The sequence below is a fragment of the Culicoides brevitarsis genome, chromosome 3 (genome assembly GCF_036172545.1).
Source record: "Culicoides brevitarsis isolate CSIRO-B50_1 chromosome 3, AGI_CSIRO_Cbre_v1, whole genome shotgun sequence".
Lineage (NCBI taxonomy): Eukaryota > Metazoa > Arthropoda > Insecta > Diptera > Ceratopogonidae > Culicoides > Culicoides brevitarsis.
The window spans coordinates 27,907,885-27,933,112 of NC_087087.1; the positions used below are offsets into that span (position 1 = coordinate 27,907,885).

Below are 25,228 nucleotides of genomic sequence, written 5' to 3' on the forward strand. Positions count from 1 at the left end.
TTTGTCATTTTTATGAAATTTAATAAAAAATAAAAATAATTATTAATTTTTTGATTTTTCACAATTTTTTTCCATTAAATAGTTTTCTACCCCTTTTTTAATTTTTTCAAAAATTATTTGAATTATGAAATTAATTAATTAATTTAATTTAATTGTATAATTTATTTCAATTAATTCTAAGCATCTAAAATTAATTCGAAAAATGATACGAAAAATTTTGAAAAAATTATTTAAAATTGTAAAAAATTCAAAAATTGGAATTTTTTTTTAATTTTTCACAATTTTAAAATACCTTATTATTAAATTAATTAATTAATAAATTAAATTTAATTGTATAATTCAATTTATTTAGTTCTGAAAAATGAATAAAAAAAAATTAAAAAAATTATAAAAATTGTGAAATAATTTGAGTGAAAAAAACCAAAAAAAAGTTATTATTTTTTTTATTGTAAATTAATTTGTAGGAACTCAAAAAATTAAAAAATAATTTTTTTTTCAAATTATTTTTTTTTTTTAATTAATGAAGTATAAAAAAACTTAAAATAATAAAAAAACTTACCTTTCAGATCAGGTTCATTCTCCATAATTGTCTTCGGATTATCGCCATTGGGCAAATCAACTCGAACAATTTTCTCGTAAACGGGATCCAAATAGTACAAACGCGACTCCAAAATGCCCAAACTCTTCGGCTTGGCAATATCATTCTCCTCCTTCAACAACAACCTCTTGCCATCTCCGTTATATTCGATGACAAAAACATTCGCTGGATGCGCCGTGCTGTAATAAACTTGCTTCTTATCCGTATCAACGGTCAACGTTTCGGGATATTGCACTTCTTCCGTCAAAATAATCGGATTCGAGCCATCCATATTCGCAGCAGCAATCTTCACAGGCACTCCAAAGCCTCCCTCATCGATCCAAAAGAGTTTTCCCTCCGTCGGATCCAAGGCGATCGCTTTCGGTCTCGATACTGAGGTCGCATTTCCATTGCTTGCCAACACTACCGACCGATATTTCGTCTTTCCATCAGCTCGGATGACTTCAATGTTGCTCGCAAGACGATTTCCGATGAATAAATTGCGACCAATCCAATCGAAGGCGAGACAATAAGGAGCTCCAATCATTCCCGTGTTCGGTCCGAGGAATTCTGTCTTATTTCCGCCGCCATACGGAGTGATGTAAATTGTGCAATTTTCATCTTCTTCACTTGTGCCTTGAATCCAGTAAAGAACTTCGCCTTTGCGATCGAATTCGACGCCGGTACCTCCTTCAACTCCGATAATGGGACTTAAACTGCCTGCACGGGAGTCTCCGCCATTTAATGGCACATCAACGATTTGCGTTCCTCGAATCACCATCAAGTAGGCATTTTCTTCTTGCACGCAACGACCTTCGGGTTTGAGTTTGTAGCCCGGTTTGCACTTGCAGGAGTACCCTTGAGGATCAGAAGGACTCAACAAACACAAATGTTGACATTGGGCTTTAGCACAGGGGTTCGGAGTCATCGGTTGGAGTGATGGATGATGCACATGGATCGAAAGTGGCTGCGAAATGAGATGCGAAACGACAGTTTGGTTGTCTCCTTTGTACTTGTGAGCCGACAAAACTCGATTCAGCTGTCGATCAGTCCAGTATAAGGTGTCTTCGAACAACGACAACGAATGGGGATGCAATAAATAATGACTTGAGGCCAAAACTTGCTGTCTTCCCGTGCCGTTGTAGTAACAAAAATCGATAAAATCCAATTTAGAATCAGCAAAATAGACGCGTTTCGTGCTAATATCCAACGTCAAGCCATTTGGCCAATAAATCTTCGTATTTATGATCGTTTCACGCAATGTGCCATCCATGCCGATACGTTCAATGCGCGGATTTTCTCCCCAATCGGTCCAAAACAGGAAACGAGCACCCGGCGCAGGATCCAAACACATTCCTCGAGGCTGCGTGATATTTTCTCGCACCAAAACCATGCGATTTGACCCATTTTCGGTCGAAACTTCGATCGTATTCAGCTTCGAATCGAGCCAATACAAGTTCTGACCGATCCAATCATAGGCAAGACCTTCGACGAGATCCAAACCGATCGTGATGACATCTTTGGGCTCAGCTCCCCGATCGAGTCGCGAGATTTTCTTCAATTTCATGTCGCTGTAGAAGATGGTTCCCGTATGCATGTTCGAAGCTGTTGCCACGACATTTTCCACAATTATCGGGACACGTTCCAAACTCGTTTCCTTCAAATCTGCCACCAAAATCGAGTGTCTGTTCGAAATAATCAGGAAAGCAGCTGAATGATTCACCGCTTTGCACGAATGTTTATTCGGCTCCAAGATATAACCGTCAGTGCATCCACAGAAATACGATCCCTTTGTGTTTGTGCACGTTTGGGAACACAATCCCGGCGGATCGCATTCATTCGCGTCCTGACACGTGAAATTATCCGGACTCAGCTCTTCGCCTGGCGGGCAAATGCATAAAGCGCCCGTTGGAGTGTTTTGACATCCATTTGAACACAAACCGTTTTGATGGCGACACTCTGCCAAGTCACATCCTTCGCCTTCGTCGGCGCCATTCGGGCAATCGGGAGTTCCGTCGCACACAGAAGTGAGATTTACACAACGATCTGTGACATTCGGGCATTTCCATTGTCCGTGAGGACATTTCAAAGGAGGTTTAGTGCAAGCGTGTTTCGTTCCCTCGTCGGATCCGTCGCCGCATTGATCGATGCCATCGCAAACGTACGCCTTGAAGATGCATTTGTTGTTGTCGCACTTGTAAAAGTTGTTGGGACACGTAATTTCGCCGCAATCTTCTTCGTCGGAGGCATCGTCGCAATCGGAGGAGCCATCACAGTGCCACGCAACGGGAATACAAATGCCCGATGATTTGCATCTGAAAGAAATTTTGAAAAATTAAAATTTTGTTTGAATAAATTTGAGGGAAATTTAGCTTTAGAAATTTATTTTATAATTTTTGAGGGAAAATGAGGGAAATTTTTTTAGCAAAAATGCTTTAAATTTAAAAATTTTAGTTTTTTATCGAAATTTTAAGTAAAATTTTAACATTTTTAGATTTTGAATTAGAAAAACTTTGAACACTTATTTAAAAACATATTTTTTAAAGTTAAATTTTTTTTTAATTTTTTTTTTCACTCTACCAAAATGTTTTAACTTAAAAAAAGTAAAATATTATTTTTCTTGTATTACTCAAAAAAATTTTATTAATTTTTTTTTGCCAAATTTGTAAATTTATTAAAATTGTTAAAAAAATTACTATTTAAAATTTTTTAATTTTTTTAAATGAAAAAGTAGATTTTTCAAAATTAAATTTAGTGAAAAGAACTCACAAAAAATTAAAATAAAAACTATACTTAAATTTTGAAAAATTCTTAATTTTTTTTAAACAAATTTCATAAACGTTTATTTAAAATTATTGAAAATAAATAAAAATAAAATTAAAAATAAATAAACTTAAAATAATTTTTTATTTAAAAAATTATAAAATAAATTTCTAATAAAAAATAATTATTTTTATATTTTAAATTTAATTAGATTTTTTATTTTATATGTTATTTTTGTCTAATTAGAAAATAGATTTTTAGTAATTTTTTTGGTTTTATATGTTAACATAAATTCATTAATAACAAAAATAATAAAAATAAAGTTTAATAAATTTAATAGAAGATAAATAATAATTTAAATGAACTTCTATTTTTATTATTATTTTTTTTTAATTTTATATAAATTTAAATTTTTCTAATTTTTTTTTTGCCCAATTCATAAAAAAGGTAATTTTAACCAAATTAAAAATTAATTTTTTTTTTCTGTAAATTTTTAATTTAAAAAAATGCCAAAATTAAATAATTTTTTTAAATAAAAGGTAGATTATTTTTTTGGTTTTATAAATTCTTTAAAAATTAAAAAAAAATAATGAAAATTAAATAAAATAAAAGTATGAAAAATTTATAATTTAAATAATTTTTATAATTTTTTTTATATAAATTTAATATTTTTTTTTTATTTTAAAATTTTAATATTAATTTAGAAAAATCTTGAATTTTTAATAAATTTTTAAACCGATAATTAAAAATAACTTCAAAACTACTAAATATTTTAACTCAAAATTTCAGAAAAAAAATTTAAAGCATTTTTTACTTCTAACATTTTTCTCAATAAAAAAAAAACTTAAACTCACCTGAAATGTTTCTCCAAATTACACTGATTCGGCGCAATCGAAGGACATCCCAACTCGTCACTGCCATCATTGCAATCCGGAATGCCATCACACTTGTACGACTCCTCAACACATTGTCTCAAATCCGCGCACTTGAATTGCGTCGCCGAACACGTAATCGGAGGACAATCCTTCTCATCTTGCTTATCGAAGCAATCATCGTCGCCATCGCATTTCCACGACATCGGAATACAATGACCCGTTCGGGGGCACGTAAATTGGAAGTAAGCACACGTTTTCTCCGCACAAAAATCTCCTTCGTCACTTCCATCGCCGCAATCGTTCTCAGAATCGCATTTCCAGATACTCGGGATACATCTTCCATTTTCGCAGGCAAACTGGGAACTGGCACACGTAACATTTGCACATTCAAATTCGTCGGAATGATCGCCACAATCGTTCTCCTGATCGCAACGGAAATTCAGTGGGATACAACGCCCCGATTTGCATTGGAATTCGTTCGCGCCGCAAGTCGGTTTCGTGCAATTTTGTTCCTCATCCGAGTTATCCAAGCAATCGTCGTCGCCGTCACAAACCCAACTCTTCGGAATGCACCGTTGATTGTTGCAGGTAAAGTCCCACGTGTTCGGACAAGCTTGAACTGGCGGCTCAGCATTCGGATCTGCGATGCAATGTTTCTCATCTTCCGCAAGTCGTTCGCCATAAGGACATGCACACTTCGCATCGAGCCCTTGCGAATTATTTCTCGCAATAGCAAAGCAGAATTTTTCGCATCCGCCGTTGTATTGCGCACACGGATGACCATTGGCGATGCTCTGAAGTCGTTGACTGTACACTTTGACGCCATACAAGCGATTCGTTTGTGGCTCCCGAACCATTATTTCTTCTTGTTCGCCGGTTTCTTTGTTCAAACGGACAATCGCATCCAATCTCCAGTCCGTGATGTACATCCACATGTCAAAAATCACGATCGAAAACGGATGTCGAATCAACCTGGAGTTGACAGTTTTCACATCGGACCCATCTAAACGCGAATGTTGCACGTGATCCAACAGGGCGTCGCACCAATATAGCCGATCATTATCAAAATCGATCGAAAGCCCATTTGGCCATCCAAGAGTAATGTTTTTGAAGACGAACAGATTCGTGCCATCCGTGTTTGCGCGAGAAATATTCGCCGGACGATCCCATTCCGAGAAATAAATGTATCCCTTATTCGGATGAACAACGATCGCACGTGGTCTTTTCAAGTTTTTCAGCAAAGTTCGACGATGTGTCGTATTTCGCGTTGATAAGACATTCAAAGTACCCTTTCTACTGTCGATGTAATACAAATTTTTGGCTGCCCAATCGACAGCGAGTCCTTCAACGCCTTCATTTTGTGATGCCAGCACTATTTCTCGCCCGGTGCCGTTTTTATAAACGCGATAAATGACATCTTGCAACACGTCGGAGTAATAAATGTACTTTTCCTGCGCATCATAGTCCAAACCAACGAAACGGGCACGTCGCGACACTACCGGTAAAATTGCTTCGCTAAATCCTTCGATAACGGGATCGAGAACTTTTCCCTTGATGAAGCGCTGTTGCGAGTACATGAGGAATTCCGTGACTTGGAAACAGTTTCTGAGGTCACTTCCGAGTTGCCATCCCGTGGTACAAGCACAACGATACCCCAAATTATTTTTCGTACCTTGAACCGCAGTTACGATACACAAATGTTGACATCCGCCGTTATTTTGTCCGCACGGATTGTTGGTTTTGGGTTGACTCAAATGATGTACTGTGATAATTGCTTTTGGTTCTCGGATGTCTTTTGCCTTGTAAATTGCTTCGATACTTGAGGTTCCCTCGAATTTATCAACTGACATGATGCCCTGTTTCGTGGCGTCGGTCCAAAAAACGCGATTTTCGAACAATGCAATTCGCGAGGGACTGGGGACTTGTTGCCCTCGCAATATCATGACGCGATGTTGACCCTCGTAGTCGACAGTTTCGATGTAATCCAGCAAAGAATCGCACCAAAAGACTCGTTTACTGATGACATCGACAGCAACGCCTGAAGCTTTGTATGCCGCTTCCGAAACAATCGATCTGGCATGCGTTCCATCCATATGTGCACGTAACACTTGACCACCGTCAGCAACAAACATGAATCCGACAAGCGGATCCAGCGCCAAATCTCCGGGACTTGTGAGATTTGAGCCTAAAACGATTGCGTGCCATCCGCCCGAATGCATTTCGAAAAGATCGATTTTTTGCCCCACATAATCCGCGACATAAACTTTGTCTCCGATCCAGTCGATAGCGATGGCAACAGGAGTCCATGTACCCGGAAGTGTAATTTCCGTGCCAGCATATCCGCCTTCATGCAGTGGTTGCGACATAACTTTCCGCGTCTTGACATCTGACCAAAAGAGTAAATTTCGCGTGTGATGGAACGATAAACCACTTGCCCCGGATGCGTTTGCGATTATTTCGGGATTTTGTCCGTGCGAAGACATTTTTGTGATGGCATGATCGTGTGCGAAAAATAACTCCAAACTGCCGACATCGGGTGCGGAACACTTATTTTTGCCGACAACGGTATATCCGGGTGCGCAATCGCACGTATACGAGCCCTCGAGATTCGTACAAAGTTGATCGCAGTGTCCCCATTCGGCGCATTCGTCGAGATCGGTACAGGTGCGATTGTCTGCCGATATTGTTTGACCCGGGGGACAATAACAAACGCCGCCTGTGAGCGATGGACCGCATTTGTGTTCGCAATTTAGAGCGGGACAAGATGCAGTTGCTAAAAAAATTTTGAATTTTTAATGATTTTTTTTAAAAGTTAATTTTTTTTACTTACAACAAGCTGTTACTTCGTCCGTTCCATCAGCACAATCGTTCTTTCCATCGCAAAGTTGGGCTTTTGTGATGCATTTTGGAGTGCCGTTGGGACCTCCGCGAGGGCACAAGAATTTGTTGTCGGGACAAGCGATAGCTGTGCAATTTGCTTCGTCACTGTTTAAGAAGGTAATTGGTTTTAATGATTTTTTTTAAAGTGCTTTTTAATTTTTTCTCACCTTTGATCTGCGCAGTCATTATATCCATCACAATGGAAGTTGGCGGGAATACAAAGTGCATTTGCGCATCTAAATTGTCCTCCGTGACATGCGGGGAAGTCTGTTTAAAGAAAAAAATTGATTATTTAATTATATAAAATTTTAAATTATTAAAATTTTTTTTTTGATTAATTAATTAAATTTTTAATGATTTTAAATAATACTATTTAAAATTCCAAAAATAATTATTTAAAATTGATAAAAAAATTCCAATTTAAATTTAAGAAATTGAACTTTTTAATTTTTTTTTAAATTTTTATATTTTTTTTTTAAAATTTTTTAAAACTAATTTTTTAAATTAATTTAATAAAATTTTTTAAAGTAATTAAAGAAATTTAGCTTTTTAAATTAATTTTATATTTTAATTATTCTAATTACTTAAAATTTATTTAAAAAATTTATCTTTTTATTCTTTTAAAATTTTTAATTTCTTAAAACTAATTTCATTAAATTAAAAAAAAATCAAAAATTATTTAAAATACTAATTAAATTTAAGAATTTAAATTCATTTTATTTTTTAAGAAATGTAACTTTTATTTCATTTTATTTTTTAATCAATTTTTATATTTTATTTTAAAATTAATAATTAAAAATAAGAAATTTTACTTTTTAAATTAATTTTAGTTTTTTTTAAATTAATTTAAATTTTTAATTATACGTTAAAAATTATTTTAAATTTATTTAAAAATCAATTAAAAAATTATATTTAATATTTGAGAAATTTATGTTTTTAATTAATTTTTTTTAGCAAATTTCAGATAATAGGAATTTTAACAACCCTCAATGGATCACATTTAGTAAAAATTTAAAAATCTCCGATAAGTAAGTAATTTTTTTTTGTAAAACTTACTGCAATTATGTTCATCCGAATTGTCACCGCAGTCATTTTTGTGATTACATTTCAGACTTGCTTCAATGCATTTGTTGCCAGAAGCACAACGGAACTCATTCAACTGACACGAGACCCCGGAACAACCTTCCTCATCTTTGCCCGTTCGACAATCATAGTAACCATCGCACTTCTTTTCCTTCGACACACACGGATCCCCAGGACGTCCTCCAACAAATGGCACTCCTGGCAGCGCGCCACAATGGATATCATCAGCTTGACATTTGCGATATGCTGAAAAAAAAGAACCAGACATCTCCATTAAAAATTGTTGCAACTTACACGTGCTTTTTATATTTAATTAACGGTGTGAACGATGATTTGCGGAAAAATGAAGAGAAGAAAAAAAAAGAGAAATGTTTACTTACTGCACTCTGACTCGTCAGATCCATCGGAACAATCAACATTCATATCACATTTGTAATGAGCTGGATAGCAATACGTTTGATTGAACACGTATTGCCCGCAACTTAATTGCCCATTTTCACATTCGGGCGGCGGACATGACTGTCGTTCATCATCTCCATCCGGGCAGTCTTTTTGATAATTACATACTAAGCTGGCTGCGATACACAAGCCATTTTTACAGCGGAATTGACCTTCAGTACATGGCACATCTAATGACGGTGATGATGTTGTTAACTTTAAATCTGAAAAAAAAAAACAAAAATTGATGAGAAGGTGCAAGATGAACAACAAACGTGAGGTACCAAAAAGTGAAATTCAAATCATGACTTTTTTTCTTCCATTGCTTTTTATTATTATTATTCTTGAATTAACATCATAAATATATAAAAGTGGAAGAGAAAAAAAGAGAAACTGCAGAATTCCGTTGTTGTTTGAACAATTGTTCGACTATATTGTCATTCATTGTTTGATTCAAGCAAATGGGAATTTTTGAGTTTTTGTGTGATATGATTAATTTTCTAGAACAATATGAGTTATTTTTGTTTATTAAATGATTAATAAGCTCCAAAATTTGACCTTCAAAAAATTTTGCCACATTTCGAAGAATTTTATTTTTTACTGAATTTAAAATTTTTTGAATAAAAGTCACTTAACTTTGACTTAAGTTAAAATATTTTACTTAATTTTCTATTTTTTTTAATTTCCAAAAAAATTGAATTTTTACCCTAATTTATAAAAAAATTTAAAAAAAATGATTTTTTTTGTTTCAAAAAAAATTTGATGAAAATTATCATTTGAGTCAAAAAAAGTTTAAAATTTCAAAGTTTCATAAGTCTTGAATTTTTTGAACTTCTTAAATCAATTGAATTTGAGCTTTGGAACAAATAAATGTAATTTAACTGCCATCTAAGTGTTCGTCGCTTAATCATTGCACAAGTCTCTCAAGTGTAAAAACCGGTCAGAAATCGAAAGCAATGTCATTATGTATGAATATTGAACCTAACCCAATAAAATTCTAAAACATAACCGTTCTATTGTATTGTTTAGGAAAAAAACAACAATAATAAATGTCAATAAGTTTCAGAAACCGGTTTGATGGTTCTACCGGATTGAGAAAAAAAGCATCTTTATGACTTTGAAGCACTTCTCGATGTGTAAATCCATTAGAAATTTACATTTTAATAACGCAAGAATAATCACTGACACGAATCTGGTGCCTGGTACTGCTATAAAAATTGCCTGGTGTGTTATTTATTTTATATAATTGTAGGACAAAACATTTACTGCGATGAAGATCATGCCTTCCTATATATTTGTATGGAAAATAAAAACATCGTCGAGACATTTCAAAATGCAGGAAGACTAATTAATTGATGATTGTTTAGCAAAAATTAAACATTCCGCATTAAAGCCGGCTTTTTTTGTCAATCTCCATTAACATTCACACTTCATAATCATCTTCTTATCGAATATTTTTGCATATCATTTATTAATCCATAAATTACCTGTCAAATATGAAAAATAATTCAACCGGGCTCATACATACACAAATTGCAATTTGACATCACGAAGTGACTTAATATGATATTTTAACCTTGATACACCTCTAAACAAAAAAAAAAAAAAATGAATGAAACTATGAATCTACATGAATTTCTGTAGTGAAACGAAAAAAAAAATGCTCAACAGATAATGAAACAGGTTTGCTTGGTACGATTTCTCTCTCTCACTTTGGCAAAAATATATTTATCATTAATAATAAAAATTTTGTGTGAGCGACAACTTTTGCCGGGTGGTTTGACATTCAAAACACGTAACGACTGCTGTTTAAGACGTTTTGTGTGAGTTTAACAATGTTATTAATTTAAAGGGGGGAGAGAAATGAGACATTTCGGCTTTTTTTATTTTGTAAATTAAAGGTGAATGCACTTTCAAAAGTAATTGCACGAAATTGGTTTGATGACTTTATAATCTTTGCAGATTTTGGTAAGTTATTGAAATTTTTACTTCATTCCATGTAGAAAAAATAAAAAAAAAAATATTAAATTTTTTTCAATTATTTAAATTTTTTTTTTTTAATTTTTAAAAATTAAAAATAAAATTAAAAACTTTTAATTATTTAAAAATTTTTTTTTTTGATTTTTATTAAATTTATTTATTTTAATTTGAGCTTTTTTGTTAAATTTGATTTAATTTTTCTAATTAAAATTTTAAATTATTTATATAAATTTTTTCAAAAATTATTTTAATAATAGCTAAAATAAATTTTTTAATTAATTTTTGATTTTATTAATTATTTAATTTAACTAGTTTTAATAATAATTTGATTAATTTATTTATTTTTTAAATTTTATTTATTTAAATATTTTTTTTATTATTTTTTAAATTATTTTGATTTTTAAAAAATAATTTTTTTAAAACTAATTGAATTTTTATATACGTTTTATTTAAGCCAAAATAATTAATTTTTCAATTTTTTTTAAAGAATTATTTTTTTTTTATTTTCACATAAATTAGCTTTTCAATTAATTTTAAAATTTAATTGAAATCAAAAAATTTTAAGATATTTTATTATTTTTTTTATTTTAAAAAACTTTAAATTAATAACTAAACCTATAGATCTCATAATTTTAAAAAAACAAAAAAAAAGTAAAATAAACATAATATCATTCGATATTTTTTATCACATGAGTTTCTGACATCATTTGTTCCGTCTAGAAAGCATCTCATGTGAATCCCAAAATTAATTTGCAAATAAATGCTAAATAATTAAGTACTGAACAAAATATCCCACGTTAATTTTATAATAAATAATTTTTTTTTAATTATTTATCGTTGCGGAAAAACGTTCACCTTAACCTTTGAAATTTTTTAAAGAATAATTCATATTTTGTAATATCTAATAATAAAAATCACTTTTAACAGTTCCAAAAGGTTACACTCACTTACGAAAGGTTCATGAAAAATTTATAAAAGTTTATGAGCATGTTAATAACCGTAACTGATGCTTACTTGACAAACATTTACGAATGTTTACATTTGTCTGTTACATCTTTCAAAGCATTTGAATGATTTTTTTTTATAAATTTAATTATTTATTTTTACATCTTATAAAATGGCAAAAACAAACATTAAACAAATACAAAAGTAACTTTTTCACCATAAAACATGTTTTTTTTTTACTCTAAATGATTCAAAACATATACGAGCAACAAGTAGCACACATACATGTGATGAATGTGTGATATGCTAATAATAAGTTCAACCATTTCAATGCTAAAAATACACACAGGTACACAATGGCTATGGAAATGGTGCGGCAACGATACCGTTATCTTGGTTATTATAATGCTACAGAAAGGTTTCAACATGATCAGTGAATGAACTGAAAAGTATTATGTATGTTATTTTATTATATTAACGCGTTGTTCGTGGCGGATTTAGCCGACAGGCGCTTAAGAGTGACGAGCAGGATGCAAAAACTTTTTGAAAAGGTAAGTTTTAATTTTTTTAAAATTAATTTAAACTAAACTAATCCAACAAATTTCTTCAAAAAGGCCTCAAAATTTCAAAAAATGGAAAAATTTTGAATCTTTTTTAATTAATTCAAACCAAGCTAATAAAAAGAAATTTCTTCAAAAAGGCCTCAAAATTTCGTAAAATGCTAAATTTTAAATCTTTTCTAATTAATTCAAACCAAGCTATAAAAAGAAATTTCTTCAAAAAGGCCTCAAAATTTCGTAAAATGGTAAATTTTGAATCTTTTTCAATTAATTCAAATCAAGCTAATAAAAAATTTCTTCAAAAAGGCCTCAAAATTTCAAAAAATGGAAAATTTTGAATCTTTTTCAATTAATTCAAACCAAGCTATAAAAAGAAATTTCTTCAAAAAGGCCTCAAAATTTCATAAAATGGTAAATTTTGAATCTTTTCTAATAATTCAAACCAAGCTATAAAAAGAAATTTTTTCAAAAAGGCCTCAAAATTACGTAAAATGGTAAATTTTGAATCTTTTTCAATTAATTCAAACCAAGCTAATAAAAGAAATTTCTTCAAAAAGGCCTCAAAATTTCATAAAATTGTAAATTTTGAATCTCTTTCAATTAATTCAAACCAAGCTATAAAAAGAAATTTCTTCAAAAAGGCCTCAAAATTTCAAAAAATGGTAAATTTTAATTTTTTTCTAATAAATTCAAACCAAGCTATAAAAAGAAATTTCTTCAAAAAGGCCTCAAAATTTCATAAAATGGTAAGTTTTAAATCTTTTTCAATTAATTCAAACCAAGCTAATAAAAGAAATTTCTTCAAAAAGGCCTCAAAATTTCAAAAAATTTAAAATTTTTGATCTTTTTCAATTAATTCAAACCAAGCAAAAACCTAAAGAACTATTTTCATTTGAATACTAAAAATTACCATCAGTTGACATGAACAATTATAAAAAGGTCATTTGCGGAAGCACCAGACACTTTGCGGCGCGGAAAATCTTCATATATTTTTCAATTGTGTAATTGTGCCTCGAAACTAACTCTCAAACATAAAATATCCACAAAACATTTATCACACAGGTAAATCTCTCGCACATATTATACAAATACAAACAACTTCGGGAGGTACACGATACATCACATAGCTAAGCCAGCGAGCGAGCGCAAAATAATAACAACAATAATAATATACCGCTTGAACTAGCTAGTACCTGGTACGAATTGATCCGGCGGCAACGTCACACAAACTATACGTGCTTGTGTTTATTTTGAATATATATCTGGTTGCAACAACTGTTGTTGTAGTAAATATATTTAACTCTCATATTATTCATACGATACACGATCCACGGGCATGAGATTGCCAACATGCGGAAAATACGAGAGGAATTCAAGAAAAAAAAAGGTTAGATTTTTTTTTCGTATTTCTTAGCATGACGATCACTTTGATTTTTTTTTGATTGACTTTTGTTTGAAACGAAAAAAAAACACTCGACACATTTTTCGTACAATTTTAATTTACACATAAAAAAAATGAACGCCGCTGAAGACGAGAAAACGAGTTTTGCAGCGAAACTCGCGACAATATTTTATTTTTTATTATGTACCTGTACGATGATTCATTGCTCTGTTGTTGTTGTTGTTGTAATACTATAGTAAAACTTGTTAACCATTGTATTTTTTTGTTGATTTTAACTGGTTGTAAAACCGACTTCATCTTCTTCTTTATGAACAGAAAAAAAACAAAGATTAAGCAACCAAATGTTTCTCAATAAATGAGTGTTGAATCGATCGTGTGAAAGAAGATGCAATTAAAATTGACTTCAACACACAAAAAATATTGACAATTGGGTTGCGTGAAAGTCCCAAAATTATAGTTTATCAAAAAATAGGATGATGTTCATTCACAATTAAATCAAAACATGAAATCATTATCGCAATCTCTAGATGAGACTAAATTGACGTGGAAAAGGCATATCAAAACAAAAGGGAAGAAGAAAGTTAAACAACAACAACATATCATCTCGGTTATTTATTTCGCTTTAGAGTAAAATAACTTTTATTGTAATATTTTTTTTATTATACAAAGCTATCGCTCAGCAAGAAATCTCAACTACATCCACGTGTGTGTGGTTTGAGTGTTTCTCTCAAGTAAAAAGCCTTATAAGACCACTTTGACATGTTGTATGAAATTGTGCGAGAGAAAAAAATTACATTTCTTTGTAACCATCATAATTTATGTTTGAGCACTTTCAATCTTTGGATTGAATGGAAATTTTGTATTTTTTGACTTTTAGACTTTAAACTAATGATTTTTTTATTTACAGATCTTTTGAAGCTTAAAACATCATGTGCACAGTCTACTACTACAGGCATTCGAAATGGACTGATATCATGAAACTTTTTGATGAATTGAGGTTTTTCAAATTAAATTACTTTAGATTTTGGGATATACTTGTGAATATTGAAAAGTCTTCAAAGGAGTCAATATCGAAGTAAACTTGACAAGTTTTAAAAAAGCTGCGCGCGAATTCGTGAAGACAAAATATCGATCTCATTGAGAGGCTTGAGAGGCAAACAAATCAAGTAAAAATTAAGTATCTGATCCGATATGGAGAAGCAAATGGGTCAATTGCTCTGTAATAACTTTTGGACCCAACAAAAGCATTACCAGGTTTCAGAGAAAGAAGTCACATTTGGACTACTATAAACAGAATAAGGTGCGAAAATGGCAAATGCAATTATTTGTTGTCTAAATGAGAAAATAGAGATGATCCCTTTTGCAGTTGCAGACAAGTTGATCAAACAATTAAACATATATCCCATGAATGTCCCTTAACAGCATTTCCTGGATCGATTACTGATATCCATAATGCAAGTAATCAAGCAAAAGATAACGAATTTTAATATTGTTTTATAGTTTATTAAATTTAAATTGATTTATATACGATAATAATAATCTGATCCTGATCAACGTTATGAAGTTTGGCCATCTATCAAACCCGATACGTGCAGTTTTTAATTCAACTGCTTAGATCAAAAGAAGAATATTTGTGTCAAACCAGAGCTTCAAACAAGAACTTCAAAGATATGTTAAGTTAAAGATTTCTGCTGAAATCTTTTCAACTTTCACCAAGTTTGCTATTTACAAGACACTCATAAACTCAATAACATAATTTAGGCCCAAAAACTTAGAACGAAGGTTCTATATGAGAGGTTTTAGTAACAACTCTTGAAGCAAAACCTGATAAAATCATTTAATATTATTGCATTGGTTTCAAATTTTTTACACTTAAATGAACCTTTTTTCCCCATAAACATCAATTTGATGTCAATATTCATAAAACTCACGTGTTTTTCCTACATTTCTATCAACTTCAATAAAGTTGCACGACTGAATTCTCGGTATTTAATCCATCCAACTTCCAATACTGGGAGATGTCAGAATCGATCGAAAGGTTGAGCAAATTATTTATGAGTAACTTCAATAATAATTGAATATAAACAAATATTCCATTCATAAGAGACCATTATTCGACAACAATGTTTCCGTTTGCAGCAAACTCGTAGAGTCATGGTTCAGTTAGTTACGCTAACTAACTAACAAAAAAATCTAAGCATTAAACAAATGAAATATAATTTTCTTTTTTTTCATTGTTTAACGGAATGTTGCCATTCTTTCCCACTCTTGTGATAACATTTTCTACGAGAGTAAATTAAATTCTGACACGTATTTGTGACGAGTGCATACTTTGTATTTCTGTGATGTCACGATTTGCCACAATTTTAAAACAAGAACTCTGGAAGTCTCTTATTTAATTATTTTTGATTTGCGAAAATTTTATCGTTTCATGCCAACTCATATATGCAAAAAATTATTTGAATTAAGTGAGAAGAAAAAAAACAACAAATCACTTCTTGCAAAAATTGTTCAACATCTCTTCACGATGTTGTTCCAAAAAAATTTCTCACAGTTATATTATTCCTCGAAAATAGTTGTTGTTGTTGTTATTATAATGGATATCTATTTGTTGTAGTTCGTCAACGCCATAGACAGCTACAGATCATTAGGTCATTACCCTCATTCATCTCCATTCACTCATACATACCTCTATTCACGAAAGTTTTATGATGAATTTTATGTTATGGCAGACTATCATCGGAGGTAAACTTTTTTTTGATGATCAAGAAATATCAGATTTGTAGGAGGTACAAATCTGATGTTCAAAAATGTTGCAGTTTTCAGTCAAAGAGTAGAGTAAACATGTTCAACGAAACGAAATTGAAGGGTATGTCAACAACAATAAAACAAAATAATAATCAAAAGAATGAGTCAACTTAACACACAATTGTCTAGTCCCACAATAAAAGTGTTATAATTGAAATGAATTTAACAAAAAAAAACGTGAGCGCATGTGAAGTTCAATGTAATATTAAATTTATCATTAAATTTCAAGTATATGCAGTCAATTGTGGAAGAACAATCGTGTTGTTGCGAAAAAATGAAAGCATTATGTTTTATGTTAATGCTCAACATTTGGGATTTGCTTTTCTTTTCTCTCTCAATAATTTAGGGGTCTCACGTATTTTTGAAAATATCAAATTTCAAGTCTTGAATCAAATATCAGGCGCTATTGATTCCAAACAGAGTTCAATAGTAACAAAAATCAATAATTTTGAGACAGGTTTGAGAAACGAAAACGTAAAGTGATTTTTGAGAACCTTCTTCTCAAAAACCTCACTTTTTACGTTTTTGTTCGTCAAACCTGTCTCAAATTCACTGATTTTTGTACGATTTTGGTATTTTTGGAATCAGCAGGGCCTGATATTTAATTCTAATGTTATTTCGACTTAAAACGTTGATTTTGAAAAATACGTGGTACCCCTAAAAAAATCATAAATGCATTGTAAAAAGGTGATTTCTTAATTGCATAAGTCAATAAATCACATTGCAACAAAGTTATTCGATTACAACACAAAAAAATCATAAATACACAAAAAAAAGTATTCTTATCGCGTACATCCATTTATAAAGAGACCTTTTGTGTACTTTTTCTTCTAACTTTTATTTATTGAATAAAATTAAAGATGATTACACTTCCGTTCTTATGATATATTCACGCATGTCGCGTCGTCGCTTTGTCATAAACGTTTGAGCTCATTTAAGTATCTATCGGTTCGTCAACTGCGACGAAATTTTAACTCGAAATCAACTGAACCAATAAACAACGACAAGAAATTTTCGAAGACTCACACGATGATGACGATTTAATATATTTTTTTTTATTTTGGGTACGAAAAAAAGTGTCATGAAAAAACGGAAACCGTGAATTCATTTAGTTTGTTTTCATTAGAAAGTGTTGTGTACAAGTTTAAAAAAAAAAAGTGTAATTTTCATTCAAAGGCACTTTCTATGTGTTCAAGAGGAGCGAAAAGTGCACAAATAGCAAAAAAAAAAGTAACGAAACGACAGCCAATGTCACGGCATGTTATTACAAACTTTTTTTTCTCTCCGATAATTATCATTAAAATTGCGTTTTTATCTAAGTAATTGCTAATCATAGTCATGGGTATCGTGCGGTTAGTGTTTAAAAATGCTTCCTGTGAAATTCATTTCAAGCCAAAGTACACAATGACATGAAATAATATTGGGAAAAAAAAGTATTAGTATCGTGTAGTTTTCTTGATAAGTAAATTGTAGTGTGATAGAGGATTAAAAACCAGGTCAAGTTTAGTATATGCAGCTAATAAAACATTAACTATAGCCGCACATATTTGAATTACGAAAGTTCACTGCTTTTTCCCATTAAGGTTGTTCCAAATTTGTAATAATTTTTTTTATTTTATGTCCAAAAATTAAAAAAAAATTTTTTCATAAAAAGTTAATTTTAAAATTTTTTTTAATTAATTAAATTTTTTAAATACCTAATTTTTTTTATAATTCTTTTTAGATATTTTTTTTAATTTTAATTTTTTTTATGTAGGAATTAAATCAAATTAATTTTCATTATGTTAAATAATTATTCCTTTATTTTGTTAGAAAAAAAAAATTATTTTATAATAATTTGTTAGAAAAATTCATTATACATCGACGATTGTTTTTTTTAAATTTTGAATTTCTTTTCGTTTTTTTATATATAATTTTTTAAAGAAATAAGTTATTAAATAAATTTTTAATTTTTTAAGGAAAAAAATAAAAATGATTTAAAATTATAAAAATTCAATAAAATTTATTTTTTTTAAATTTTTATCCTATGATTAAAAAATAAATTTAATAATTTTTTTCTTTAAATATTTATATCCCTTTCCCGGTTTTGTCCACAGAGAAGGACATTTCAAAATTTGGAAAAACTATTTTTTTAATAACTTTAAGTTCAGCTATTAAAATAATTCAAGTTGTACTTGAAAGGCAAGGGTTCAAGCTTTTCATCAAAAAAATATTTTTGAATTTTGGTCTTTGAAATTTAAGAGAAATTTCAAAACGCGCAAAAAATCGAAAAAATTTTGGCCCCGGAAAGGGATAAAAAAAATCGAAAGAAATTCAAAATTAAAAAAAAATCTTTTATGTATAATGAATTTTTTTAATTGATTAGTATAATTTATTTTTTTTCTAACAAAATGAATGAATATTTTCATGAAATAATGAAAATTAATTTCAAAATTGAGAAAAAAAAAAAATTTAATTAAAAAAAAAAATCTCAAAAAAATTAGAAAAAAAATATTAATTTTTTTAAATGAAAAATTTAATTCATTTGAATTTAAAATTAATTTAAAACTTCGAAAAATTAAAAAAAAAAATCAGAAAATTATTTGACAGGAAAATCATTGAAATTTTTTCCTTTCCTTTAAAAAAAATCCCATGGGACAAAAAATTATAACTAAATTTGTACCAACCTAACGACAATAAAAATAGTTTTTTGATGTATTTTTAATGGATCCCTCTAATTGAATACTTTTCAATAACTACTTTTTACTATTTAATTTTACTGAAATGAACCCCAAATAAGCAATTCTTTTAATGATCAAAAACCCAAATTACAACTTGAAACTCCTGAAATTAACAAGAAACGAGATCATTGCGGCCCAAAAGCAACTAACTTGATTCAAATAAAAATAAATAGAATAACAAGAATCTATTATTAGGGTCTCGTAATTTAAGCACCACAATAATCCGCTTTATTTGTGAATGCATGTGAGTTTATGTTGTGTGTTTGTGTGTGATGGATAAGTCACGATTATTATTCAATTTACTTCGAAATCAGTGTACGTCGTATACATAAAATGCGTTATTTTTTACAATGAAAGTAAAATCAAGACACTTTATCCACACGAGGATTACAAAATTATAGTTTTTTTGAGAGAAATTCACTTGCGTGGCGAAATTTTTTTTTTCATTGTCAAGATAAATTAAAAAGTTTTCCTTGTTTTATGTTTTAATTTAAAATGTTACTTGAAAAGCTGTTTGATTAAACACAAAAAAAAACTCATGGTGCACGAAAAACCACAACAACTTTGTCCAAGGCGTTTCGTTTGTTTGTTTAATTACGGCTTAACTTTATTTATTTACTTTTTTTTCGTAAAGTAAATTGCATTTATACATCGGTGCAATTACAGCGAGCAATGCGAAATGTTTACTGGAATTGAAGGTGCGGCACATATTTGTTGTTTGTAACACAATATCATTACTTTTTTGTCTCAAATAATTTTTTTTTGCTCATTGGAATTTCACTGTTTGATATTTTTTTGCACAAAAATGCAGTTTTGTGTGAAATCTTACCTCCGAATTTATCCGCATGTGATGTAATAATCCTATCAAAAACTGCCACGAGAAATATAATCCAGTGTATGACTTGACGTTTTCCCATTTTGTGCAAAAAAAAACAAGAGAAATGTGGAAGAAATTCCACAATCTTGTTGATTTTTTTATTTTTTAATTATTTTTTTCTTATATTAATATTGCTTATTTTTATTCAAGTACACATTCGGCATCACCGATTTTTATTATTTTTTTTTAAATTATTTTTAATTTATTTTTTTTTATTTTTCACTGTTTTTATTAATTGCACTTTTTTATTAATTTTTATTTATTAATTATTTATTTATTTAATTTAAATTATTTTTTTTCTGTTATAAAAAGGCACTTATCACAGTGTTGTAAAAAATTATTTTCTTTTAATTAATTATTTTATTTTATTTTTTTCGTGATTTTATTGATGATCAGCTTAGCTTACATATTTTTTTGTACGCACTGAAGCCGCTTTCTGATTTAATTTTATTCCATTTTCGCCTGCAATTAAATTTTTTATTATTTATTTTTTTTTTTCAAATAAATTTTCCAATAAGAAGCAAAAAAAATAATCAGAAGTGATATGTTTTTTCTTTGCTCACGATTTTTTTCACTATTTATTTTTTTTTTGCTACAATTACACGATACTATTCCATTTCACTTTTTTTCTTTCAAAAGATATCTTTTTATTATTATCTAAAAACAATTAATAGGTTTATCGAAAGAAAGTTCGTCGTCTAACGATGGAAATAACAGTTGAAGTTTCTTTTCACTCTGCACCCATTTGTACGACGTAATGATGTGTATCATACATAAAAAATGCTTTAAAAGCTCTTTTTTGTTTATTTTTAATTTAATTTTAAAATTAAAATTTAATTTTAAAAAATTTAATTCACAAAAAAAAATTTTTTGATGAAAAAAATTAAATTTTACCGAATTTTAGATTTTTTTTAAATTTTTTTTATAAACCGAAAAACTGACAAAGATACATCTTTATCGGACAACGGCTCACAACTGTCTAGCTAAATAATAAAATGGTTTAAGTCTCGCGGCACTATTTCGAAAAAGTTTCTCTCTTATTTCGAAAAAATATAAATTTTCTCTCTCACTCTCTCGGTAAGTTCTGTTATCATTAAAATCACATTTGATACGAATGTTGTTTTCCAGGTAGCCGGCATTTTCACCGTAGTTGTGTTAGTGACGGGGCGATTTGAACGAGTATTTGTGAGATGATGATGATTTCGTCTCAATTTACGTTTGTGTACAGAGTTGAGAAGAGCAACAATGCATTTTTCAGACGTAATATACGCACAACGTTAAATGAAATTTTTAGTGTAAGCAGTGATTTGGAACATTGCACAATCGTATGCGATACGAGTTTATTTTAAATAATAATAATAATATAATGATGCAAAAGTACTCTAATGTGTTTCATATGGAAAAAAAAATTCTTCGGAACATGAGAAAAAAAAATTGTCATGAACTTATAATTTGAGTAATTATTTGTGTAAATAACTTGAGCTGTAAAATAAGAAAAAATAAAACAAGAAATGGAGACATCGTTTCGTATCACCGTATCATTCACAAATACATTCAAATGCATGGATTGTTCCATTGAAAAAATTTGAAGATCATTAAAAATTTTTTTTTTAATTTTATTGAAATAAGAATTTTTTTCGAGATTTTTTTCTATTTTTTCATATTTAATAAAACAAAAAATAAAAATTTATAAAAAATTTATGAAATTAAAATAATAAAAAAAAACTTTAAAAATGAAAAATAAAGAAAATTAAAACTTTTAAATAATTTTATCTTTTTTGTATTAATAATATTTTTTTGTAAATTTAAGAATTTTAATTTAAACGAATTAATTTTAAACGATTTATTTAAACGATTTTAATAAAAGAAATTTAATTTAAACGAATTAATTTAATTTTTTTAAAATAATTACAATTTACAATTTTTATATTGATGTGAAGCTTTTTCATGAATGATTTTTAGCTTTTTCCAATTTTTAGAAATTAATTCATCAATTTTTGGCAAATATTGAGACAAAAAAATTTTCCTGAAATTTTTTTAATCTGAAAAAATCTGAAATATTTTTTAAAATATTTTTTAAAATTAAATTATCAATATTTTTTTAAATAGAATTTCATTAAAAAAAATCAATTTTGATAAGAAAAATAATAAAAAAATATTTTTAAAATTTTTTTTAACTTTTTTGAATAATTTCTTTGTTACATATTTTTTTTATAATTTTTATATCACAAAATATTAAATTTATTAAAATTTTTTTTTTATGTAAATTTATAAAAAAAATCTTATAAAATTATTTTTTTTTTCAAATGGAATGTTCCACACATGCAACAAGTATTTTTTTCGTATTATATAGTTTAACTGTTTCTTTCCTCCTCATCATAATATTGTCCATCGTTTTTAACACACATTTCTACTATTTTTTTTATTAATGTGTTATATTCATATTTTGTTTCTTTTTCTGTTTTTTTTATTCACATTTATTCTTTTAACTTTTTTTTTCGTGTATCTGAAGAAAGACAGAAAAGAAAGAAGTAATAATTGTATTTATTGACGATGGATACACAATATTTACTTTCTGTGGGTTTTCAGAAAGGTAGGTCTGTGCATTGGAGTTGTAGCAACACTCCTATCTAATGTTCCACGACGACGACGACGATGGATGATGATGATGGAACAAAAGTTAGCAAAGACAAGACAACATCACAACACATCAGGTAGTGAGTAGTAAACCAGTATAATTTCACATCATCTCAATTCAATTTGGATTAGCGTGTAAGAAGATGTTTGAAAGTCGCATAGTTATATTAATAGCAATAGTAATCTTTCGGCTATTTCTTCCATTTTTTTTTACAGAAAAAACCGCATCAAGAGTTGCGTGGCAATCATACTTATTTTAATTTATTCTTAGCACCTATTAAGAGACCACATGCTCCTTTCCATTTTTTTCTTCTATCTCTACTTCTATCTTGTACGTCATTTAATTTTTTTTCTTATAAAGTTTTTCGAATTCTTTAAAAATTATTCGAAGAAAAGAAGAATTTGTTCAAATTATTGTCTGTCTGGTGTGAAAATTTAAAAATGTGCATTGGGGCGAAATTTGTAATGTCCATTGGGCAAAATTTAATTGATGAAATTTGGAAGTTGAATGTTTCGTTAATGTTATTAATGTTAAAAAAAAAATCCGATTAACTTCATAAAATTTGGCTTTTATTACTATAGGCTGATTTCAGTGTCAGACACGCGTTTTTAGCTTTCTTCAAGGACAATTCCTCTGAATTTCCACAAAAACTGCAACAATACTTCAAAATTTTTTTATAGAAAAAAATTCGAAAAATCTAAACTTTTTATTAAATCTAAAAAATCTAATCTAAAAATTATTAAAAAATTATCTCAAAATATATTTAATCACGTGGTTAAAATTTTTCATAATTTGCATTGGGTCAAAATTTTCAAAATATGCACATGGTATAAAATAATTTCTGCAATAAACTGATCTTTAGAATATATTTTCTTCAGAATGTAAACTGGGATAAATTTGGATCCTCCATATTAAAATTTTCATTAAGTCACGTGGCTCAATTTTTTTCAAAATTTACATTGGGTCAAATTTTCAAAATATGCACATGGTTTCGTTTAGTCACGTGGTCTAAAATTTTCTTTAATTTACACTGGGTTTCACATTGGGATTCACATCAAAATACGATTAATCGTTTTTTTATGATAACTTTTGATCAGTTTTTTTTTTCATTTCACTTGTATCACTCCATGTCGTAGATAGAACAACATACGAACTTGAAATCCAGTTAGAATGTTCTACAAAAGATACATCATCACATTTTTTTTTCATTCGCTATTACTATTCAAATGATACCTTTTTTAGTTAAACATTATAAATAATTATATTAACAATGAATTATAATTGTAGATATTGTTTTGAATTTTCAAATAAAATCACGATGTCACGTTAAATTCATTCCGAACGTTCTAATGGTAATGCTTGACCAGTCTGTAGTATAAAAAAAAATATAAAAAAAAATTGCCACGCGTTCATTTTTCGAAAAGTTATGTGATGTCTATACTTTTTGTTTGTTAAATACTTTTTTTTTGTTCTGATGACGACAAAAATAACAATTAAATATTATTATTTTTTATTTTTGCATGAATTTATTCAAAATATTTTTGTGCCGTCTTAAAACACTCATTAAGTCACTTAATTGTCAATTTTGAGACAAATTTTTCTTGTAATTCATTTCTGAGAAAATATTTTCTTTGTTACATTTTCTTCTTTTCTATTAAAAAAAAAAATAAGATACATTTCACGTACACGACACAGCGAGATAGAGAGAGAAGAAACAGCATAATTTGCACACAATTTTAATTTAATTTATTTTTATTATTGTCATAAATAATGAAAAGAGCGACATGAGAACGACAATTCCTAAAAATTTCCAGTTGTGTCTTTTGAAATGTGAAATTTTGTCCATATATTAACCGTTTGTAACAATATTCATTAATAATGTGGCAGTAACCCACTTTGCAAGTTGTACATTTGTTGTTGTATGTTGTATATATTTCAAAGGTGAAAATTTAAAATTTCTTTTTTATATTCATTCGGTACACTTTTATTCGTGTTCTACTTCTGATTATTTTTTTCGTCTTATTTTTTTCCACAAATTTTTCACCTTAATTGCATCCTTGCACACTAATTTCAATCTAATAAGAATTGTTATTGCTTTTTTTTTTATTAATTAGTCTGATTTTTAAGCCACCATAAAGTAATTGGAGGTTCGATGCGCGAGACGCTTGTCTAGATTTACGTCCGATTCAGACAAAAGTTGAGCGGCGACTGGCACAAACTAACACGAAAATTACTGATGTTGTTAAAGAGCAAAGAAAAATGTACAAACCTGCTTAATTTACTTCACCAATACAGGCAAACACACGGATGGGGACCATTAGTAAAAAAAAAGCTTAAACTGGTATTTGTTAATCATCTGTATCTTCTCATTTTTATTCATTCATGTTTGTTTGCCCAGCATATTCGGATAAGCGCAGGTAGTTTCGAGAGAGATTCGAACAGGTAAATCTCGAAAAAGAGAGAAAAGTTGTTTTTACTTGAATTTTATTAAAATAATATTTTCGAAGAATTTTTTATTATTAAATTTTATTGTAAACTAATTTAATTTACCGATTCTTGTCTATTGTCTAATTATTTGTTGAAATCATTGAAAAGCTAAAATTAAATCTGAAAAAAAAGCTTAAGTCAAGTTGACTTAAAGTTCCTCTCTTTTTTTCGAGATTAAGTCAAGTGAGATTGTGT

The 25,228-nt window shown here is 29.2% G+C and overlaps 1 protein-coding gene across 1 annotated transcript in view; it reads right to left on the reverse strand.

Moving 5' to 3' along the window:
• The window catches only part of LOC134834937 (low-density lipoprotein receptor-related protein 2), a 35,572-nt gene extending 15,524 nt beyond the window's left edge, over positions 1–20,048 (reverse strand). Inside the window, exons 1-7 of the mRNA XM_063849764.1 lie at positions 19,861–20,048; positions 8,559–8,840; positions 8,152–8,424; positions 7,263–7,362; positions 7,046–7,200; positions 4,195–6,988; positions 560–2,892 (exon numbers count right to left, since the gene is read on the reverse strand). Of these exons, the coding sequence (XP_063705834.1) occupies positions 560–2,892; positions 4,195–6,988; positions 7,046–7,200; positions 7,263–7,362; positions 8,152–8,424; positions 8,559–8,840; positions 19,861–19,948 (6,025 nt within the window). The 5' untranslated portion in view covers positions 19,949–20,048. The remainder of the gene's footprint in view (positions 1–559; positions 2,893–4,194; positions 6,989–7,045; positions 7,201–7,262; positions 7,363–8,151; positions 8,425–8,558; positions 8,841–19,860) is intronic.
• Positions 20,049–25,228: the final 5,180 nt, after the last annotated feature.